The sequence below is a fragment of the Diabrotica undecimpunctata genome, chromosome 3 (genome assembly GCF_040954645.1).
Source record: "Diabrotica undecimpunctata isolate CICGRU chromosome 3, icDiaUnde3, whole genome shotgun sequence".
NCBI classification, from domain to species: Eukaryota; Metazoa; Arthropoda; class Insecta; order Coleoptera; family Chrysomelidae; genus Diabrotica; species Diabrotica undecimpunctata.
Genome location: NC_092805.1, coordinates 110,290,355 through 110,313,045, shown reverse-complemented (window position 1 = coordinate 110,313,045; position 22,691 = coordinate 110,290,355). Strand labels below are relative to the sequence as shown.

Here is a 22,691-nt window from a genome sequence, read left to right as displayed (position 1 = left end):
AGCTGTATTAGTAAAATTTATAAAAAGTTAGCTACAAGTTAATGAGCTAATTATTATTGTAGTGTTAAAAAATGTCCATAACCTAGTTATATTTGAAATGTAAGAAGACTTTCATGATAAGGTATTAAGTCTTTTTAAGGGAATTAATAAAAATAAGGAAAGATGCATTTTATCATATTTAAATGCGCGAGTCGGAAAGTAGGAGATTAGCATTTTTTCACCATCGGAAATAATAAATCCAACATTATTGAAAAATATGATCAACGATTATATATAAATCAAAAGGGTATGCGACTAATCCAGCTATGTAAAGGACTATCATTAAAAGCAATAAATTGATTAAATTCTTATGAAGATATCTATAGATATACATGGACACATCCCACAAGATACATTAGATCAATTACTGATTATGTAATAATGCGCCAACATTCTAAACATTTTGCATATAAGTGTCTATAGAGAAGAGTGTCTAGTTACAAATATAAATGACCCAAAATAATTCATAAGAAAATGAGACAAAGTAGATGTAAACTACTGAAAGAAAACAACATGTAGAAAAAAGTAAAAACAGGGATTTAATAAAAAAAAAAGCAGCAATAACGATGAGAAATAAAATATTGACGATGATGGAAGAGTGAAGGAAATTAGATGGTAGAAATGATAATAAATACAATAATTTAGGAATATACTACGAGAAATAAAAAGAGCAACAGAAGCATGGCTGATCGAGAAATGTACGGAAATTGATTTCATTAAATATAACGATTTCCATATGCACAAAAAAAATAAAGAGGTACGGAACACCAGAAAACAACGCAATATAGACATAGAAGGCCAGGTTTTGACTATAATTGAAGATCAATTAGAAGATGGAAAGAATACATTCAAGAATTATTCTAAGATATAGCAAGACAATAACTGAAATAGACAAACCCTATGTCCCAGACCCATTAAGCGAATTACAGATGGGAATAAAAAGGAAAAGACAGTTAAGATTTGAATTCACGTATAGTGCGTCTGTGTATCCGCTTATACGTATTTCGGCATAATAGGCCTCTTTAGAACGGCTTTCACAGTCGCTCTGAACGTGAAATAAATAAAAATAAAAATAAAAACGTTTATTGCCTAATAAAAATTAACATTGCATTGAGTATTTCATTCATATTAGTCTTCTTTTTTCAGCGTCCCGCACTTGCACCGCCAGCTTCTTGGTTATTCGTCCTCTCGGCATCCTGGACCTCTTTGTGTGGTTTTATCCTCGTCTTCTTCTGCAGGTACTAATTTACGGCACCGTACCTACTTCTCTGCTTGGCTGTTTTCCGGCAACCATCCGGCTAGACCCTGATCAGGTGGTCGATCAGTTTATGGGTAGTTCTATGCCTCCTCTGGTTCCTGTTATTCTCGAGGATGCCCCTGGTTTTACGGAGTCTTCTTGTAGCCTGGTGGAAGAAATACCTGGTCCTTTTCTCGGCCACCTCCCTCGGTGGTGTATACTGGAGCCTTTCTCTGATGGTTGCATTCGTAACTCTGTCTTCCCATGATGCTCCGTCGATGATCCGATAGCATGATGTTTCAGTGGCTTCTAATCTTCTCCAGTGTGTCTCTGCGATGGAACTCCACACTGGGACTGCGTACAGCATCACCGATCTAACATAGGTACAACTGAATTTTCTTGGCCATGGACAGCGGGCTGGTCCTAAAAATGAAAGGGAGAATTAGTCTTTTAGCTGCATTAGCTTTTACCTTAGTTTTTTGTATATGCATCCGGAAGTTGAGTCTCCTGTCGAGGTGGACTCCTAGGTACTTGACTGAGTCTTCTTCCTGGATCCTGTTGCCTCCTATTCTGATTTGGTTTTGTGGTGGTCTCGAACTCTGGCTGAAGACTATGAACTGCGTCTTTTGGGTGTTGATTTTGATCTTCCATTTCTCGGTGTACCTCGTGATTTTGTCCAAGTGGTTTTCCATATTCCTGATGATTCTTTCTTTGTCTTTTCCGGAGGCATACACTGCTGTATCGTCTGCATAAAGAGCTGTTGAAGTTCTTGGATCTGTGGGTAGGTCTGAAACAAAAATTTTATATAAAATTGGAGATAAAATGCTGCCCTGAGGCATTCCTTCCTGAATATCTTGAATTGCTGACATCTTTTGGTCCGCTGAAACTTGGAATGTTCTGTTGGACAGGTAAGTGTCACAGATGTTGATGAGGTAGTGGGGAAGTCTAGGTAGTGGAGAGAAATAGGCCTGTAGCTTTCTGGTCTTCTTCCGTCTTTCCTCGGTTTTAGAAGGGGGATGATCTTAGCGTGCTTCCAGTTGTTCGGAAAGTGTCCTTTCTCCAAGCAGAATTTGAAGATATAGTACAGCTGTACTATTATCTTCCTTGGGAGCTCCTTGAGTGTGATGTTGTGGATTCCTTCCGGTCCTGGTGCTCTGCTTCCTTTCAGTTTTCTGATGATCCTTGCTACTTCGTATGGGCTGGTGTAGTCTTCTTCTTCTATTTGGAATTCGTTTTTTCCTTTGATCCTGTTGTACTCGAAGTTGGCTTCTCTTCTTGTTCTTATATCCGACATGTCCTGGTTTTGTCTGTGTATATCGCAAGGAATATGGATGCCATATTCCTTGCGATGGCATCTACCTTTCCTTGGGTTTCGTAATGTATTCCCTCGTTGTCCATAATTTGTGGCATCTTTTGTTTCCCTCTTCTTTTGGCTTTCAGCATTTTCCAGACGTTCCCGTGGTTTTCTTCAGCTTTCCCGATGTTTTTGTGTAACTTTTCAATAAGACTTCTCAGTCTTACTCTTATTTCTTCGGATAGGGTGTCTCCGTATTCCTTGAATTCCTGTCTTCTGGTCTTCTGGAATGCTCTTCTGGCCTTGTTTATGTCCTTGATGATGTCCTGAAGTTCTGTTGGGATGATTAGTCCTCTGTTATTCGTCATAGATTTCGGTATGTTGTCCTCCATGGCTTGTTGAATTCTTCTAGTAATATCTTCTATTTTTCTTTCGACTTCTTCTATTGAATGGAATTCCCTCTTCATCTCGATTTGGTTGAGTTGTCTTCTGTAATTGGGCCAATTTGCATCTTTTCATCGCCATCTTTCTGAACGTGAAAATAAATCTATTCTGTCTTAGGAAGCAACTCTAACATAGCTTCAAATGGACGCAAATAGCGACATCTGATGTAAAATCCGTAAACTAATTTTCGAAACCAAATTCAGATTTCTGCTTTAATCTGTGCCTTCTAAGAATTACAAGGCAAAACAGACGTTGATAAAGGTGTTATTAGAGACATGGGGAATCTAAAATTTGCATTCCACAAATCTCCTCAACTAAGCAAAAATCCTTAGCGAATTGGCTTCTAGTACTCGTACAGAGTAAATCGGAATAAAATTTTATTCCGATTTACTAGTACTGTTACCGAGTAAATCAGAATAAAATTTTATTCCGATTTACTCTGTACGAGTACTAGAAACCAATTCTCTAAGGATTTTTGCTTAGTTGAGGAGATATGTTGTGGAATGCAAATTTTAGATTCCCCATGTCTCTAATAGCATCTTTATCAACGTCTGTTTTGCCTTGCAATTCTTAGAAGGCACAGATTAAAGCAGAAATCTGAATTTGGTTTCGAAAATTAGTTTACTAATTTTAAAATTGAGAAATCTAGGACCTGATGAAATGCATGGTGAAATTTTAAAGCTATTATATGCACATCAAATCACAGCTCTTCTAAGTTATTCAACAACACATATGGTCACTTACTAAAAGACTGGCTGCTATCAATATTCAGTCCATTTCCCAAGAATTATAAAGAACATAGATTAATTAGTTTTATGAGCCAGGTACTTGAAGTACTCCTTAATATAATTCACTCGCGCATATACACCAAATTAGAAGAACAACTAAGTGAAGTTCAATTTGAATTCAGAGCAGAACTCGGAACGAGGGAAGCACTTTTCAGTTTACAAGTTCTAGTACAGGGAGCCAGGGATATCAATTGCGATGTGTATGTATGTTTCATCAATTACGATCTCAAACTTATATTTCCAACAAAAAGCAACACTGGGATTCGACAATGAAATATTGGAAATCTTCACATATGTTAGAACAGTTTGACAGGTTTGCATACTGTCACCAGCAGTATTTAACATGTACTCTGAAAACATATTTAAAGAAGCCTTGGATAAATCAGATGGTATTACAGTCAATGGCCAACTTAAAAACAATATTAAATATGCAGACAATACCGTATTGCTGGCAGATAGTGCGCAGGGCCTCCAAAAGATAATAATATTGTTATTGAAACATGTTCTAAAAACGGCTTACATCTAAATTCTAAGAAGACAAAAATAATGATCATTAGTAAACACACCAACATAGACGTCCAAATTACAATTAAAGATACACCGTTAGAAAAATTGGAGAAAATATGCTATCTAGGCTGCAATATTAAGGATACCTGGGATCATAGCTACGAAATAAAAACTCATATTAAAAAGACCAGAAGCTCTTTTAATGGTCTTCTGAAGATTCTATGCATCTTATCTTTAAGTATTAATACAAGCATAAGAATACTTAGATGTTATGTCTGTAGTGTCCTCCTCTACGAAGTAGAAAGCTGGAGTCTTACAGAAGATGCCATAAAACGGTTAGAGTCTAACGTCAACTGATCTATTTCGAGCTGCTGTGAATTAAATAAGATGGGTCAATGATGTCGGCAACATTTCTAGAAGATAAGCACATTTACAAGAAGATCGAGGAGCAAATTGGTAATCAGATCACCAACTGGTCATGGCAAAAGTACTACTTAACTATCTAGAAAAAAGTGTAACAATCAATCAAAGCAAAACACATTATAGAAATATAACTTACAAACTAATAACTTACAACAACAAAAATTAACACTGTGAAAGACTATAACAAATAAAAGATTGTATACACAAAACAGCACAAGAAGCAATTGGATACAACAAAATCCGGAGTAGCGATCACAAGAGTGTTGTTTGTGTGTGTAAAGATAATGGCACGGAATCAAGTCCATTTGCCACAGAAAGTTGTATACAGAACCTTTCTTATAATATAATATAAATACCGAGTTGTGGGTTACGCTGCTTTAAATTTCTATTTTTACTTCTTTAATAAAATTTACTAGAAGTTCTAAGGTGTTTATATTGGCAGTTAACAAACTGTGTGATAGATTTAATGGAAGAAAATATTTCATTTTAATGAGTTTAAGTCAATTTATTTTAAGTCGAAAAACATTTGCCGAAAAGAATTTTGAAGTGGGATAGTTGAAAATATATTGGGGTGGAGATGCACAAGAGTGTTAGTAGATATTAAAAACAGATATTAAATTTTGACGTAAGATAAACATTGTAACACTTAAATAGCTACATATGTTAAGATATTCTATTGCAGCATAGCATAAAAGATTGCTTTGTAAATCGAAAGGGCTCATCTAGGAATTAAATATTTTACGCACTTTTAAAATATATTTCTTTTTAATTCATTCATTCATTAAAAAAATATGTATTAAGAAAATCGGTTGCATATGAAAAATGCAGAATATTGGAGAATGTATAGTTACTGGATAGCTCTTCTTCTATTGCCAACTCCACTAATGAGGGTTGGCTACACCCATTGCAAATTCATCTCTATCTTTGAATTTTCTTACTCCTCCTCTAAACTATGCCTTCAACCTTGCCGGTTCCGCGCCGATCTTCTCCAGATTCTCACGTTTAGCAAATTTTGCGAGTTCGCTGCCACTTCATCCTCCCGCCTTCTCCGTGACCCATATAGGACTATTTTTAACAATCTTTCGGTCTCCATTCTCACTATATGACCAGCCCATCGAAGTATCTGAAGTTAAACGAATTCTGAAATTAGTGCCTCTTTGAACAGTTGGTAGAATTTATGGTTGTACCTGGATCTCCCCGTTTTCGTTAATAGGTCCAAATCATCCTTAGAACTTTTCTTTCGAAGACTTCCAGCTTCCGTTTTGTGTCTTCTATCATCACCCATGTCTCGCATCCATAATATACTATTGGTCTGATAATAGTTTTGTATACCCTGATTTTCGATCTCCAGAATGTGTTTTTGAAAATTTTACATGGGCGAGTAAAAAGTAACCTTTCCCTTTACTATTGTTCTTTAAATTTCTTTTTCTTCTGTTCTATCCGTGTTTAATGAAACTCTCAGATATGTGAAACTTTTTACAGTTTCAATATCGTCCTCTAGTTCAACTGTGCGTATGTTTCTCCTATCTCTTGTCTGTGTTAGTTTTTTTGTCTTTTGTCGACGATAAGTCGTCGATGATAAGACCTATCTATCCGAGGCTTATTTAAAGGTTTCGTAATTATGTACTTTTTACGGTAATGTGTTACCGGCCCATTGTCCAAGTCCAAGCTGTAGGATCAGAATTTATCTGTCAGGGTTTATTCCCTTAGCCGATATGTTCCAGTTTTTAGGCGCCATAAATTCGCCTCTCACCGCCTCTCGTCTGCTACGTAACTCACACTCATTGTATGCCATGCACCCAACGGCTACGGAGCAAAAGCCTTCGGGGACGTAAAAGTAGTATTTGTTGGCAGAAGCTGAGTTTTATTTCTAGAACTTCCGACTCTTCCGTCGGAAACAGTGGACATTACTCGAAGTTTTGTTACAGTAGTAGCATCGGGATTCCATACGGCCTTCATGATACTTTACTGACGTTAAACCACTATTGCATAGTCTACCCTAACGCTCCTTTCATATTACACGATTTCGCTCGTGCGGGAAAAAATCGCCCGATTTTTAATCGTGGTTTTGCTACTTTCACATTGAACGATGTAAATCGTACATTTTTATCAGTTCATCGGAACATTTGGTCTGGATGAAAATTATGGATCGCGAACAAGTTATTGCGTTATGGATACTGTATCGGCGTCGGAAAAGACAAAGGCGCAATCGCCTTCACTGGATTCACCCAATTAATCAGAGACGAGAGGAAGTCGGGATGTTCCACACATTATTTGAAGATCTTAGAAACGATGACCAAAAGTTTTTCAACTACTTTCGTATGTCAGTTCGCTCCTTTGATGAGTTACATGGGAAACTGAAGAGTGTTCTACAACGACAAAACACGCAGTTCAGAAACTGTATACAACCTGTTGAAATGCTGGCAATATGTTTAAGGTAAGCATAATATTACAGTAGTAGGTAATATAATAAAACCTTTTGATTAAGCAAATATATATATATATATATATATATATATATATATATATATATATATATATATTTAGGGATTCTACAGTATTCACTGCCTTCCCTCGCTCAACCGTTTCCATCTCTCTCTGTTGTTCCATTCTCCATCGTTTAGTCCTCTCTTACTCATGGCGTCGTCTACTTCGTTCCTCCAGGATAAGCAAATATACTTTATTTAATTTTAATCACTCAAAATAGATCAGACATCGAGGAATCTAGTGAAGCCGAAATAGACGGACTATGCTCAGTTTCAGTTGCTGAAGAGTCGCTGTAGCTAAATCCCTGTAGGTACTGAGATGCGGATGCTTTATCCAGTTCGGATTGTGAATCTGATTGTTTAGGCGTTGATTGCTGCGTTGGCCTTGATTGATTTTGCTGTTCACGTACATATTGAGAAAAGTGAAGCTGTTGTGCGCTATTTTTAACGTAACCCGAAAAACTAGGATTTGCATATTGTTGAGGTTTAAATGGAGGTTGTTGAACACAAATGCTTGCGGTTGGTTAACGGGAGATGGCTGAAGCATGCACTGAGGTTGTGGTTGATAAGAGGGCACAGAAGGGGGGTTGTTTGATTGAAGATGAGGAGTTTCCTTTAGTTTGTTTATGTTTTCTATTACGTTTAACACTCCCACTTGAAATTGAAGGAATTCACTGTTGGAATAGTTTGTCAAATGAGGCATTAAACTCTGAAGGAAGGACATTTTACTGCAGGGCGTTTTATGTTCCAGAGCTTTGAGCATTTTCACCTCAACCTCATCTAGTTTCTTTCGTTTCCTTGTTCCTACGGGCTTGGATGGCAGGTTTACGTTGGTAGAAACTTCAGGTTCACCAGTGGTGCCTTCAGGCTCTTCATCTTCTTCGAGTGTTCCTGGTACAATTTCTGGGTTGAAGCTGTCTACCGTTTCTTTTTCGGTGTAGATCTTATTCAAAAATTGAAGTTTGTCTGAAAACACATATTTCTTACGTTTTTTAGCAGCAGATCCACTTTTTTTAGCAGATTTGTCATCTTTTTTCGATTTTGCGAAACAATCTCGGAGATTAGTCCACCTTTTCACCACTTCTTTGCCTGTAAAAAACAAAAATAAAATAAATAAATACAATCAATTCAGTATGATAATTATTAACGACAATGTTCACTTTATTTCAGATATTTGGCGAGTGGCTGTACGTTTACGGATTTGCACTACAGCTACAGAGTTGGAATTTCAACAGCAAAAAACATAGTTGAAGAAGTATGTGCTGCGATTTGGTCAGAAATGCGAGAAGAGTGTATACCGACACCAACTTGTGATATGTGGCAGTCAATTGCTTCCAACTTTGAAAGTATCGCAAACTTCCCTCACTGCCTTGGAACTGTGGACGGCAAGCATATAAGACTGACTTGTCCGTTTGACTCAGGATCAATGTATTTTAATTACAAAGATTACTTCTCTATTGTCCTTATGGCTGTAGCAGACACAAAGTACAGATTTGTTTACGTTGATGTAGGGAGCTATGGTAAAGAGTGTGACTCGTCAATATTTAAGAGGTCCAAATTGTGGAAATCAATAGACAGTGGTTCTCCACCATTACCTAAGGAAAAACTTCTTCCAGGAACAGAGAGTCCTAAAATACCATACTTCTTTGTTGGAGACGAAGCATTTGGCTTACACAGACATCTACTGAGACCCTTTGGAGGGAAACGCTTAACAGTTGAAAAAAGGGTCTTTAATTATAGATTGTGCAGAGCACGAAGATATGTGGAATGTGCGTTTGGCATCCTGAGCAATAAATGGCGTATATTCCATCGCCCTATCAACGTTCAGCCACATTTCGCAGTGCTCATCGTCAATGCGTGCATCGTATTGCACAATTATGTACGTGACAGAGACGGATATCTTGTTGAGGACACAACGACGATCACAGGCCTGGAAGGTGTATCAGGAGAAAGCACTACACGAGGAGGCTTGGAAGCAAACAATATCAGAAGTGTGCTTACCTCATATTTTTTGACAGAAGTCGGAAGTGTATCCTGGCAAATGTCTAAAGTATAATTTGTCATATATGTGAAAATAAATAAATAAATGAAATAAAAATAAAAAGTGTCTCTGTTGTAGATAGTAAATCAAGTGAAGTATACAATACATGCAACACCAATATACATTAAAAAATACAATATACTTCTTCCCAGGCTTTCCTTGTTGCATTTCTATCTTTATAAATTTCTAAAGTTTTGTCCCATATCACAGGTTTTGCTTCAACTAGGGATATTAACACTTCAGCGTCAACACCTTCCATAATTTGCAAACAAACCACCAAAACTGAACGCGGTAGAAACAATACTGGGGACAGTTCCCGTACGACTAAAGACCGTCTAGTGTGAAAGCGTGCATTTGGTCACGTAGGCCACTGAGCTAGAGGGCGATACGGTAGCCGTGCGGTTCTAGTAGCACTGGACGGCTGCAACACGATTACAAAACGTGCCCGTGTTCTAATCGTGCAATGTGAAAGGTCTCGTACTCTTCAACAGTCGATCAAGAAAAATTGTCCGGGCGATTTTTTCCCGCACGAGCGAAATCGTGTAATATGAAAGGAGCGTAATCATATTTTTTTCGACGGTCTGTATAAGCTATCGTGTGACTTATAATCACTCGATCCAGATGCCGCCGCATTTAAAATGCTGTGACCCTCAACTCATAAACGTATGTATACTTTTGGTATTGACTATAAAATAATTTATTAAATTTTTCGAGTCATTTTCTTAACATCCTGTATATTAGTTATTTTGTGTCGTGTATTAGTATAATATTAGTATTAATTTCATGGATTAATTTATTATACTGTTTATTTATTAAACATTTATAACTTGATGATTTACAATGCACAGTTTTAATCTAATTTTTGATGTAATCCGTTTAATTGCGGAAGAGAAAGTGAAACAGTTACGTACAATAGCGCTTGTTAGCAGATTCTATTCTCAGACGCCGTATTTCCTTGAGAAATAGCTTTAAATCATCCCTTTCACCTCAAAATTTGCGGTACGCGTTGTGTGAATATGAATATTCTTTTGTTCTTCAGTTTGATGTCTAACTGGGGCAAGATTTAAAGTAGTATTCTGTATGTGTAGATTTATACATAAATTTCATTGTTTTAAATAGGCTGTTTGTTTATGAGAACTTACATAAAACAATAGATGAAGAAACATTGTAGGTTAGACTAACGTATAAAATAAAATATCCGCGGTAAAATATATCGTCATAAAATCTTTCTGACAAAGATATTAAAAAATAAAAAAAGGCTTATATTTTTTATTCTTCTTTCTTTTCGTTCTTAATTTGAGTCAAATGTTGTTACACTCACCCACTCTGTGGTTAAGTCTTTGCTCCACTTTCTATTAGGGATGGTCCGATGTCCTTCTAGTGATTCATTTCGAGCGAATCTAGCAATTCCGGAAGCTTTTTTATGTTTCTAATGTAGTTTTTACATAATATGTCATATTACACGATCAACTTAGAACTATACTGCGGCAAAAAGCTAAGTGTACCATTCGAAGTGTCAATTCCAATCTGTTATGGATGGCTCTTTCCCTCAACATAAGACTAGAGCCAAGATTTTAAAGTGGCTGACCATGAAAGACTCCGATTTAACAATCTTTGTTGAAGCAGGTACTTATTCGATGTTGAAGTAAATTGTAGATTTTTGAGTTTTAAAATAAACTTTATTTGATTACAAAAACACTTTTATTTAAACAATTTTGTGTTTGACAAAATACTTAATTTAAATAACTTAACTGCTTGCTATTTCTTATTACGTTCATAATAAAGTGTGGTGATAGCGAAATGTATACGTAGAGCGCGGTGACTGTTCCACTTGGGACTTTAAGAATAGAATTAATATTAAGCTTCAATTTGATTTAACCCAGCCTAAAAGACATGTTCAGTTCACCCCTTGAAATGACGTTCGGGTGTAACAATTCATTGGAGCGAGGTGTATTAATTCGTGTGTATACAGAAATCACTGCACCGCGCTCCAATGCTCCATACTATCCCTTTCCCCCCTTCAGGACTCTGATGCGCGATAAAGGCACAACTATCAGTCAAATGTTCTTCATGTGGGAGTGCTATGTAATAGAACTCCAACATGGTTCCCTTCTTCTTCTTTTGGTGCCTATTCATTTCGAATATTGGCGATCATTCTGGCTATAATTATTTTATTAATTGATACTTTAAATAGATTAGTTGTTGTTGTGGAAAACTATTTCCTCAGGTTTTTTAACCATGATATTATTCTTCTCCCAATTCCTGCTTTCCAAATACTTTGCCTTGAAGGATTATTTTCAGTATCTCTATTTAGTGCTGTTTCTCATTATGTGCCCGAGATACTCTAACTTTCTCCTTTTAACCGTATACATCACTTCTCTTTCTTTACCCATTCTTCGTAATACAGTCACGTTGGTTATCTTGTACGTCGATGATATCCTTATAATTCTTCTGTATAGCCACATCTCGAAGGCTTCAAGTTTTTTCTCCATCGCTTCAGTGAGTGTCCAGGATTAAAGTCCGTAATATAATATCGAGAAGATATAACATCGTAGGAGCCTTACTTTTATCTCCTGATTAAGGTTGTGGCTCTTAAAGAGTTTGGTCACGTTACTAAATGCACTCCTAGCCTTCTCTATTCTACATTTTACTTCTTGTGAGTGATCCCATTGTTCGTTTACTATTGTTCCAAGATAGGTAAACTGTTTTACTCGGTCCACTGGTGTATTCTTGCTAAGCAATCTCTAATTTTATCTTTGCTGGTGACCATAAATTAAGTTTTTGATATGTTTACTTGTAGTCCAAATTTTTCACTTTCTTCTTTTACTTTGTTTATTACTTGCTGTAAACTGTTTAAACTGTCTGCAAAAATAACGGTGTCACAGCAGATGTTGTTTAGGCGTTTTTCATTTAAAAGGATTCCATGTTTGCAATTTTCCAAGGCTTCACTAAATATTTCCTCTGAATATAGGTTGAATATTATAGGTGAAAGTATACATTCTTATCTAACGTCTCGCAGAATCTGGATCGCTTCCGTCGGTTCATCTCCACGATTTGATCTTATTGTGGCTGATTGGTTCCAGTATAAATTTTGCATTATACGTCGGTCTTTATCATCTATTTGGGCCTTTGGTAGAACATCCATCATTTTTCAGTGTTGAACTGTGTCAAATACTTTTTTGTGGTCTACAAAGCAGATGTAGATATCGCAAGTCATATCTCTGCATCTTTGAAATAATACCTGTAGACTAAACAGTGCATCTCTGGTATCTACTATGCCTTTCATGAATCCAAACTGTGTGTCTTATATTCTCTCTTTGCATAGCTTGTATATTCTGCGATGTATAATTTAAAAAAAAAAATTTAGTGTATGGCTCATTAGACTTATTAGCCTGTATTCTCCGCACTTTTTCGCTCCTGGTTTCTTTGGTAACGTAATAAATTCTGAAACTAGCCAATCTTTTGAAATATTGCCTGTGTCATAGATATTATTGAAGATTTTACATAGTATTCTTAAAAATTCATCATCAAGAATTATAAGAAATTCAGACTGTACTCCGTCTGGTCCTGGAGATCTCCCTTCATTTAGTAATATTATGGCTGCTCTTATTTCTGCCACTAGTATAGGTTCCCTAATCGATTCAAATCCAGACCAGCGCTAAGCGCTTTATTCCTGTTATCCTCTAGTAAAGAATGAATGTGGCAATGGTCAAAAGTGACAATTTATAGGTTAATTGTTGCAATAGTTTATAACTGTCGTTATGGTCTTTTCAACCGCTGTAAAAAAACTTTTGAAGGGTATTTTTATTTCCTTATAATTTGTAAATTCAGAGCAATAAAACCTTTTTTATAATCGACAGTTAAAACCTTTTAGTAAAATATAAAGACAAAATTAAGTTGATAAAAAACTAGAAATAGACAGATATCAAGTTACAATGCGGGAGTCAAGGGTTAGTTCAACAGCTTTTATTGTTTTTTTACCTTGTGGAAATTTAAAACAACTTTTTTGGAATCAGCTCAGCAATGGAAATGGGAACTTCAAAAAATGGTGCATTCATTAAAAAACTGGTGATTACCTACTTCTTAACACGGAGGTAGTTCACCCATATTAGATTAATATGGTAAAGAAACATAAATGTAAATCGGGAATAAAAGCCGATGACCTACCTCGGGAATTTTTAATAGTAAGTTTTCTATAAATTGTATTCTTCTTCTTGTATCATTACAACCCAGAGTGAGTCTTAGGTGACTGCACAACGTGCTTCTATCTCACACGATCGTCCAGGATATTTTGGTCGGTGAGAGCTCCATTGTTCTTAAATCTGATCATATGTTACCTTTTCATCGCATGATTTTTTAGGTTCGTGTTAGGCTCTTGTGTTTAATAGTGTTGGGCAGGCTATACATACATCTGTTTGTTGACTGAATTCTCCCTTTTATCTCTTCTATGATATTGTCATCTGCGGTTATGGTCACTACAATATATTTAAGACGTTCCACTCTTTCAAGGTTTATGGATCTATTGTTACATTTTGTCATATTCTATCTCGTCTCTTTTGTCTGTTAATGCACATATATTTGGTTTTATCGTCATTGAACATTAGACAGATTTGCCCCTATTCTTTAGAGTGGTGACGTTGTTTCCAACAATATCAATGTCGTCCGCGTATATACATTAGTCTAATAGTAGGCCATTGTTTATTTTAAACGATTCTAATGGTTGGTTACCTATCCGTACTCTGAATCTACAGCCATTTACACATATGTATTTACACAGGCTGTATCAGTTTTTTTTTAATCGAAAGTTCTGCCATTGAATTCGACGTCTGATCCCTTTTAATCCTGTCTTATGTTTGTCGAAATTTCATGAAAACATTATGGATAGTTCTATGGAATTCCCATCCTTTTTCAAGTAACTACCTTAGAGTAAAAAATCTTGATCTCTGTTCGATCTATTTTTCCTAATAAATCCATCTTGGTATTCCGCTATAAAAATTTCCATAAAAGTTGTGTTAGTCTACCTAATAGGACATTCGATGAGATTTGTGTGTCGTATTAGGTAGAGAGATTCGTCTATAGTTGGAGCACTTGGTTTTGTCTCCCTTTTTATGGATGTGGATTATTACACTTTCGTGCAATTTTGTTGGCATTTTCCCTTTATTTCAAATAAGTTTTAATAGTTTGTATATTTGACTACGTAAAGTCTCCCCTCCGTACTTAACAAATTCGACCAGTATATTGTCTATAAATTGTCGTATGACGAGAATCGAAATTACTCGGAATCTGACATAGTACGATAATATTTATAATTGATTTCAGCTTTAATAATATTTTTTTTTTATTATGAACGTCTTATTTCTAAATTTGAATTTAATTTCATTTATATTTTAACCAATTCTGGATGTACTCTTGCCATCTACTGAAAAGAGGTTACGCACTATTATTGAGTTATGACAGCACAAAACCCACTGAACAATGACTTATAAAATTGCATATACAATGTTTACTACTTAAACAAATATATACAAATTTTATTTATTTTTTTTTCTTTCAGAATGAAAATAAAGCTCTAAGACTGAAAGACGGAGTTACTATGTCGTCATACGTCCAACCAGAAGACATCGCCATAGGACCAGGCGTTCCAATGGCTCTTCAAAGCCTGGAAACGACAGATGATCGACTGGCATGGAATTATTTTGATGAGGTCGGGTATGTTTCCAAGGGCCGGTTACGAAAAGGCGAAGATCCTTATGGAAGGAATAAATTTAATCAGCAAGCTAGTGATAACTTATCAAGTAATAGAGAAATACCTGATACTCGTAATGCCATGTAAGTAACTTATTATATATTATCTTAGGTTAGGTTTATTATAAGAGGGCACTTCCATTCGACCCAAGAGGTTTATTGTGGCTAACTAGTATCTATAAATCTTGTTCAACAAGCTTTGAAGGCTTTGTAGGGGTTTAAAGTCGCAATTCTGAATCATATAACACAAACTACTTAATTACAAAAAATAAAATACAATCTTATACGTTACAAAATTATAAATTATTCTATTCTATTTTTACACCTGATTTACTCAGAACTCTTTCCCACATTTCTGTATCAGTTATTTCATGATCCTTCTTTCCATTTTTTTACTAGTAATATCTAGAACAAATAAGTAAATAAATTTTTTAGTAGAATATAAGCAGTGGCTTTTGGTGTGTAAGACAGAGTCTTTTGATTAAAACTGAAGGAAAAATAGTGTCACCACTCAAAACAAGGATAATTATTTCTTTTTTGCGAAATTTCCAAAATGTAACGAGCGAAACAATAGTGATTTTGGAATGTAAAAATGTAAAATCTGTTCAAAAGGACCTACAAACCTTTTTAAAAACAAAAATGAAGGTCTTTTTATATTTTTAAAGTAATGCTTTTGTTTTCTCTTTATTCTCAATCTACAGAGTTAGTTTTAAGTATGGAATGCCTTAATTATCTCGGAAACAGCTTACACTATTGTTATAGATTGTGGTGTGTGGGTCTTGTGATGCGGCCAATAATATGGTGTTATTTACATTGTTGTAAAATCTTCAGTCTTTCTGAAAATCTAATGAACTTTCTTTTTTCAAATGGATTACCTTGTATATTTTTTGTCTTTTAAAGTGTTCAAGAAATATTGATTCTCTGTTATGTAATATTGCATATACCTAAATGCCATAGTTTCGAAGTTATTGCTTCATTTACAATATCTTCGCCGAAGTTAAAGTAATATATTTAGATGAATAAACTCGTTTAATTTGAATAATCTTCAATAATTTTTATTCTTATAATGTTATAACAAGGTATACTGACAATAAATTAATAAAAAATTGAACGAAACTGGTGCAGTAAAAGATTTATCTAAATCATAGCGCAGAAAACTTACAGCAGCTGAAAACAAATTCATGTTAGAGATATGTCAATATCTAAGGGCTAGAATTTCAAATTCCAACAAAGAAAACAAATAGATAGAAAGAAATGGAATGTACAGAAGCTGAGAGATGCAACTGTTGCAAAACAGTACTGAGAAAATATTACCAATAAGTTAAGGAATTAAAGTCTAAGCCAGGAAGACCAGAGAGATATAGACTGCTACTGGAACAGAATAAAGGAAGATATTGAGTCAGCAGCAGAAGATGAAATAGGAACAGAAACTTGTACCCGAAAAAATTACTGGTTTGACGACGAATGCAAAGACGCAACACAGAAAAAAAAATGAAGCCTATGCAAAAATGCTTACCCGCCGAACTAGAACAAGTATAGAGAATTACCAGACAAAGAGAAGAGAAGAAAAGGAAATACACAAAAAGGGAGATATCTTTGAATGCTCTAACCATCGAGGAATTACGCTCCTAAATGCAGCGTATAAAATATATTCCATTATACTATGCCATCGTATGGCACCATATGCAGAGCGAATAATAGGACAATACCAGGCTGGTTTCAGAGGTGGTAAATCAACAATTCATCAGATTTCAACCCTGAGACAAATTCTAGAGAAAACACTGGAATACGGTGTAGACACGCACCACATATTTATAGACTGCAAGGCAGCCTATGACTCTGTAAATAGAAGAGAATTGTTTAGAGCAATGCTAGACCTAGGAGTACCAAATCAGTTGGTAAGTCTAACCAAACTAACCCTTGAAAAAGTTGAATGCAGAGTACGAATCCAGGGGAAATCCAGCACTAGAGGCGTACGTTGCACTAAAGGAAGCGGCTACAAAAATGGGTTTAATAATAAACACAAATAAAACGAAATACATGAAAATAGGTACGCAACCACAAATACTACGGCCACTTGTTATAGAAAACGACGTCATCGAAGCAGTTAACGAATTTGTATACCTGGGAACGCTCGTCAATACTGAAAATGACACTACCGCAGAGATAAACCGCAGAATTTGCACGGCTAATAGATGCTATTTTGGGCTTAATCTCCTTTTTATATCAACAGTTATATCAAGAAATACAAAAGTAAAACTCTACAAAACAATAATACGCCCAGTCGTAACATATGCTTCAGAAACCTGGACTTTAACAAAAAGCAAGGTGTTTCGAAAGAAAAATACTAAGGCGAATATGCGGTGGGTAGGCCATGTAATGCGGATGGAGCAAACCGACCCAGCTAGAGAAACGCTCGTTGATAGACCTATTGGTCAAAGAAGAAGAGGAAGACCCAGAACAAGATTCCTAGATAACATAGATCAAGATATGAGAAATATGGAAATACGTGCTTGGCGGAGGAAGGCGATGGATAGGGACGACTGGAAAAAAATTCTTAGGGAGGCTAGGACCCACACAGGGTTGTAAAGCCAAAATGATGATATGTCAATATTTGAGTAGTAGAAAAATTAAGAATTTTAGAAAACCAGTTAAGGCAAGCAAAGCAGATTCTCAAAATATTATCCGTTTACTTCAAAACAACAAGCCATGTTATTTTTAAAACTTTGCAATACACGTTACATTATCCCTGACTGTTCAATTCTTCTTATCTCTGTGGTAATCATATTTTTTGATTCCTGAATATTCGCAGGTTTTGTTTTATAAACTATGTTTTATAAGTGATCCCACAGGAATTAGTCTAAAAATGTTATGTCGAGTGATAGCGGGGGCAATTTGATAAAACCACGCCTTCCAATCCATCTTCTGTGAATCACATTATATAGGTATTGCCTTACCACACGACCATAGTGAAGAGGAGCACCATCTTGTATCAGCCAAATATTGTATTCTCAATTAAAAAGCGACCAATTATTTAGCTCATGCATTAAGTTGTTCTTATAACTTAACATTATTGTATAATTATTTAAAAAAAATTGGATCGTTTTAATTGTAACATTTTCCTATCATTATGTCCGCAAACTGTTCACGTATATCGAAATCATCATCTTAAAACCCCTGAACTATTTTGTATGAATGGAATTTATTTTCTTGAGAAATTTTCATTAGGATTGTATGCGAAGTCTCGAATTCTGGATATTTGTCTAGTATTCAAGTGAGGATCATCGCCTTCTAATAAGACACAAGCATCTAAAGATTTGTTTTCAGTTGATGCAGTTGTCCTGTGCCCTCATTTCGATAAATATTTAAGTGAACTAGTTTTGTTAAACCTTTTTACTAATTTATTGACAGTAGACCTTGTTTTCGGATTTCGGTTGGAATATAAATTATTAAAGATATTACACGTCTCTTGTCTAATATCATTAAAATTTCAATTCGTTCTTTTTCATGTATACAATTCATTGTGACTTTAAATAGATACCAACAATACTAATTTATTGAAATGTCCAAGTTTTTATTGTAATAGTTATTACCATCTTAGTGTATTATTTCAACTTAAAGGCGAAGATAATGGTATAATAATGTTGGATAATCATATAATGTTTATTAGATTGCTTCCATCAAGAGTTCCATATAGTGGAACTCTAGGGGTAGTTTACCCCCTGCATGGGGTTGATTAACTCGAACTCACTGGATACTCATAATTACTTTATTGGTTCTCAAAGTACAATAAGAGAGAGTACCCAGTTGACGGACGACAACACTAGCTTCAACTGTTAACTCTTAATTCTTAATAATCTACTCCCGTTATTTTTCGGGTATTTAACTCACATGCGTTTGTTTATGCATTCATGTTTTTCTAATATAATTTGTACACATTATTAAATAAGCTTTTGATTATATTGCAAATTTCACTAGCTCATCACACTGATATTTTCAATGTCATAAACAAACAATCGCATTGAGCAATAAGCAATGATTAATATTATTAAGAGGATTTTAAATTTTTAAACTGAATTGGGTTACTTAGATCTGATTTCTGGATTATTTCTAGCAGAAATATCTCCGAAATTATGGCATTTAGGTATAGACAATAGAATATAAAAAATAATTAGTATTTCTTAAGAACTTTAAAAGACAAAAAAATATACAGGATGGTCCATTTGAAATAAGAAAGTTATTTAAATTTCCAGAAAAATTGAAGATTCAACAACAATGTAAATACCACCATAATCACAAGCTGCATTAAAAGATCCTTACGCACCAAAATCTATAAAAATCGTACGTAAAAATCTATAAAAATCGTATAAAATGTTGTTTCCGAGATAATTAAGGCGTTAGTATTTATCCTGTAGATTGAGAATGAACATAAAAACAAAAGCATTATTTAAAATTATTTTTGTTTTTTAAAAAGATTTGTAGGTGCCTTTGATCAGATTCTGCAATGATTTTAAGTAGCGACATTCTTTCGCTCATCCAATTTTTTAAACCAAGCAAAAAATGCACGATTACCCTCGTTAAGGGTTGTGGTACTATTTTTTCTTTCTTCAGTTTTGAGTACTAAAGAATAAAAAAAATTGGTCTTAAGAGTGTGATGTAAAATTTTAAAATCAATGTTTTTGGCATCAAAAGTGGATTTTTTCTGTGGAATTCGTCATATATACGCTAGGTATTTGTATAAAATTATAATTGTACAATCCCTGGGGTTTTTTTGGCTTGAGTTTGTCATCTCATCGTTTTCGTAGTCTTCCGACTAATCGTATTCGAGTTGTAGAACCGTTTCTCTCCGTCTTTACTACCCTCTTTGTTGTTATTCGGCTTATATGATCATTCCACTCGACTCTTCTCTTCCTTACCCAGTCATTGATGTTCTCCACTTATCTCCAGCGTATGTCTGCACTTTTAGCTTTGTCCCATAGTGTCTTGCCATCAATTTTTTTTTAAGTTTTCATCTCTGCTGTTTCTAGCATTTTTTTTGTTCTACCTGTGTCGGGTCGTGTTTCTGCTGCATATGTCATTATTGGTCTGATGACTGTTTTATAAATTCTGCTTTCCATCTCTTTCCCGATATTTTTATTTCTCTATATTGTTTAATTTAGACATTCTGCGGCTGTTTGCTCCATTCACTTAATCTTTCGCTGCTCGTTGGAGTTTTCCGTAGCTAGTAAGTGAGACGCCCAGATATTTAAATCGCATTCTGCGACTATTTGCTCTATTTACTTAATCTTTCGCTGCTAGTTGGAGTTTTCCGTAGCTAGTAAGTGTGACGTCCAGATATTTAAATCCCATCATGTTCTATTATGTATTCCTCCATTTTTAATTTACAGCAGTAGATCTGCTGTTATAAACATGCATTTTGTCTTTTTTTGTGACATTTTCATTTTAAAATTTCTTGTGGTTATATTAGATTGGCGAAGCATACGCTGTAAATCATCTTCACTTTCAGAGATTAGTATTGCGTCACCTACATAGCAGATTATTTTATGCTGGTTTTTGTCCCTTTTTTTTATTATCACTCTTATTATTATTTTATCCATGATCAGGTTGAATAATAGAGGGCTCAGAGAATTTCCTGTATTATCCCATTGCCAGCCTCAATTAAGATGGTTAGTTCTTCTTCCGCCTTTACTTTTGATGTGTTGTTCTGGTATATATTTCGATCGTTTTGATGATTCCTAGACGTATTGATTTAGCGTACAGAAAGTGGATACCGTCGTTTAATTTGACCCTGTCAAATACCTTCTTTAGGTCCACGAAACATAAGTACGCTGTTTTGTTCTATTCCAGTAATTTTTTGCACTTTAAAGAGAGGTATTAGTGTGCTTGATCTCCATGCTTATGGTATTGTTATTTGCTCTAATAGTTTTTGGATTAATTTTAATAGTTGTTGGCTCAGATTTGGTTCTCTGTGCTTGTTATGTTTGTTGTGTTGTATATTGTAAAAAGGCTGGCTTTTTTTGTATATTTCTCTATTTTGTCTTTACTTCCTCTCTTAATCATGGAATTGTCTTTTTTGATAAGTTATGAGTCGTTACTTTTCTCTCCCCAAGTGTTTCTGTTGTTGCGTAAATTATGTTGTTTTGTTTAGATTTTCCCATCATTCCTCAATGTAACCTTTCTCTAATACTTCTTTCTCAGCAGTCTTCTCTGATATTATTTTTCTGTCCAAGTATTCAGTTCTTAGTCCTTCTACTCTGATTTTTATTTATGTTAGTGCCGCTCTCTTACGTGTGCTGTATTTTATAATGATTCTTATTTTACATAATAGTAGGCTGTGGTCGCTACCTACATCTGCTAAGTTGTGTCATCTTACGTCGATTATTTTTGATGGATGTATGTATCTCTGTTGGTTATAACATAATCTACTAAGGCCATTTGGCCCTGAGTGTTATTGAATGTATACTTGTGTTGGCCTTTGCGGTAAAAAAATGTGTTATTCATGCAGAACGCTATCAGCAATTCTTCATTTTCGTTTTGAACACTCTCGTCATCTTTTGTGCGTATATGCCTATTCGGGCGATAAAATATCCTAGTATTGTCTCTCCGACTTGGTCTATTGTTATTTGTTGTAATTCTTCATAAATAATTTCCCTTATTGTTTGAAGTTTGTTATTTTCTGGACCGTTTACTCCGATGATATTCAGGTCTTTCTTCTTCATTTATATCTTTGTTTTTGTAATCCTTTCTAATACCTATTGACACTATTTAATCTGATTTTGGTTTTTTGGTGAATTAGTAAATAGATAATATCTTCTTTAACCCTATCGTCTTTTGATTTACTTTACTTTTGATTATCCATTGTACATTTACCTATTTGTTTTTTTTTTCAGCAATTGAGTTATTTCTTGGTCTCTTGTAATGGGCGATCTAATTTTTCATGTTGTAATTCATATCTGGGATTTTAATATTTTTCTCTTGTTCTTATTTTTTGCCCTAGCCGTCTTTACATTATCAGTCCGGTTCCGAAGCTTCACATTGTATTTTAAATAGTCTTCAATTTTACGTTTAGGTTACGCATTTACAATGCTGCTTGTTCATTGGCGGATTAATACCTCTATGGAAGGTTGTCACTCCATTTTTTTGCGCGGTCTTCCGATATTTCTTCTGCCAACTTATCTCTTGCTATTTTCACGACACGGGTCTCCTCCATTCTGCTTATCTGGTTATTCCATTCTTTTTTCTATTTTGTCCATTCTCAGTACTATCATCTCTGCCATTTTCAGTAGCCTTTGCATTGTGGCTGTGTCGGATCTTGTTTCTGAGGCATATGTCATTATTGGTCTTACACTGGCTTTATAAATTCCTGACTTCATATCAGTGTTAATGTGTCTGTTTTATCATATAGTGTTATTAAGGCATCCTGCCAGTCTATTTGCTTTTTGTACTTAATCTCTCACTTCTTTGTCCAGGTCTCCATGGCTAGACAGTGTAATTTCCAGGTATTTTATTTCCATTGGTTGTTAAATACTGATGCCATCAATTTATATTTTACATCTGGTTGGTTCTTTACTGACTACTATTGTCTTAGTTTTCTGAGATGAGATTGTCATATTAAATTATTTTGCTGTAATGGACCAGTTTATATGCTCTGTGGACCAGTCTTTGCAGACTATCTGTATCTTGGGCT

At 35.0% G+C, this 22,691-nt stretch overlaps 2 protein-coding genes across 4 annotated transcripts in view; both read left to right on the top strand.

Annotated features, from left to right (window-relative positions):
* Pgant2 (polypeptide N-acetylgalactosaminyltransferase 2) overlaps window positions 1-22,691 on the top strand; it is a 354,922-nt gene that overhangs the window by 193,771 nt on the left and 138,460 nt on the right. For all 3 annotated transcript variants that reach the window (XM_072526601.1, XM_072526600.1, XM_072526602.1), the window contains one exon: window positions 14,814-15,088. In XM_072526601.1, coding sequence (XP_072382702.1) covers window positions 14,814-15,088 — 275 coding nt within the window. The remainder of the gene's footprint in view (window positions 1-14,813; window positions 15,089-22,691) is intronic.
* LOC140437908 (uncharacterized) lies at window positions 7,054-9,274 on the top strand. Its single transcript, XM_072527697.1, has 2 exons — window positions 7,054-7,169; window positions 8,389-9,274. The coding sequence occupies exons 1-2, from the start codon at window positions 7,054-7,056 to the stop codon at window positions 9,272-9,274; spliced, it is 1,002 nt and encodes a 333-aa protein (XP_072383798.1).

Coding starts and splice junctions, on each gene's coding strand:
- LOC140437908 (XM_072527697.1), top strand. CDS start 7,054: ATGTCAGTTCGCTCCTTTGATGAGTTACATGGGAAACTGAAGAGTGTT. Junction 7,170..8,388: donor ATGCTGGCAATATGTTTAAG/GTAAGCATAATA, acceptor ACTTTATTTCAG/ATATTTGGCGAGTGGCTGTA.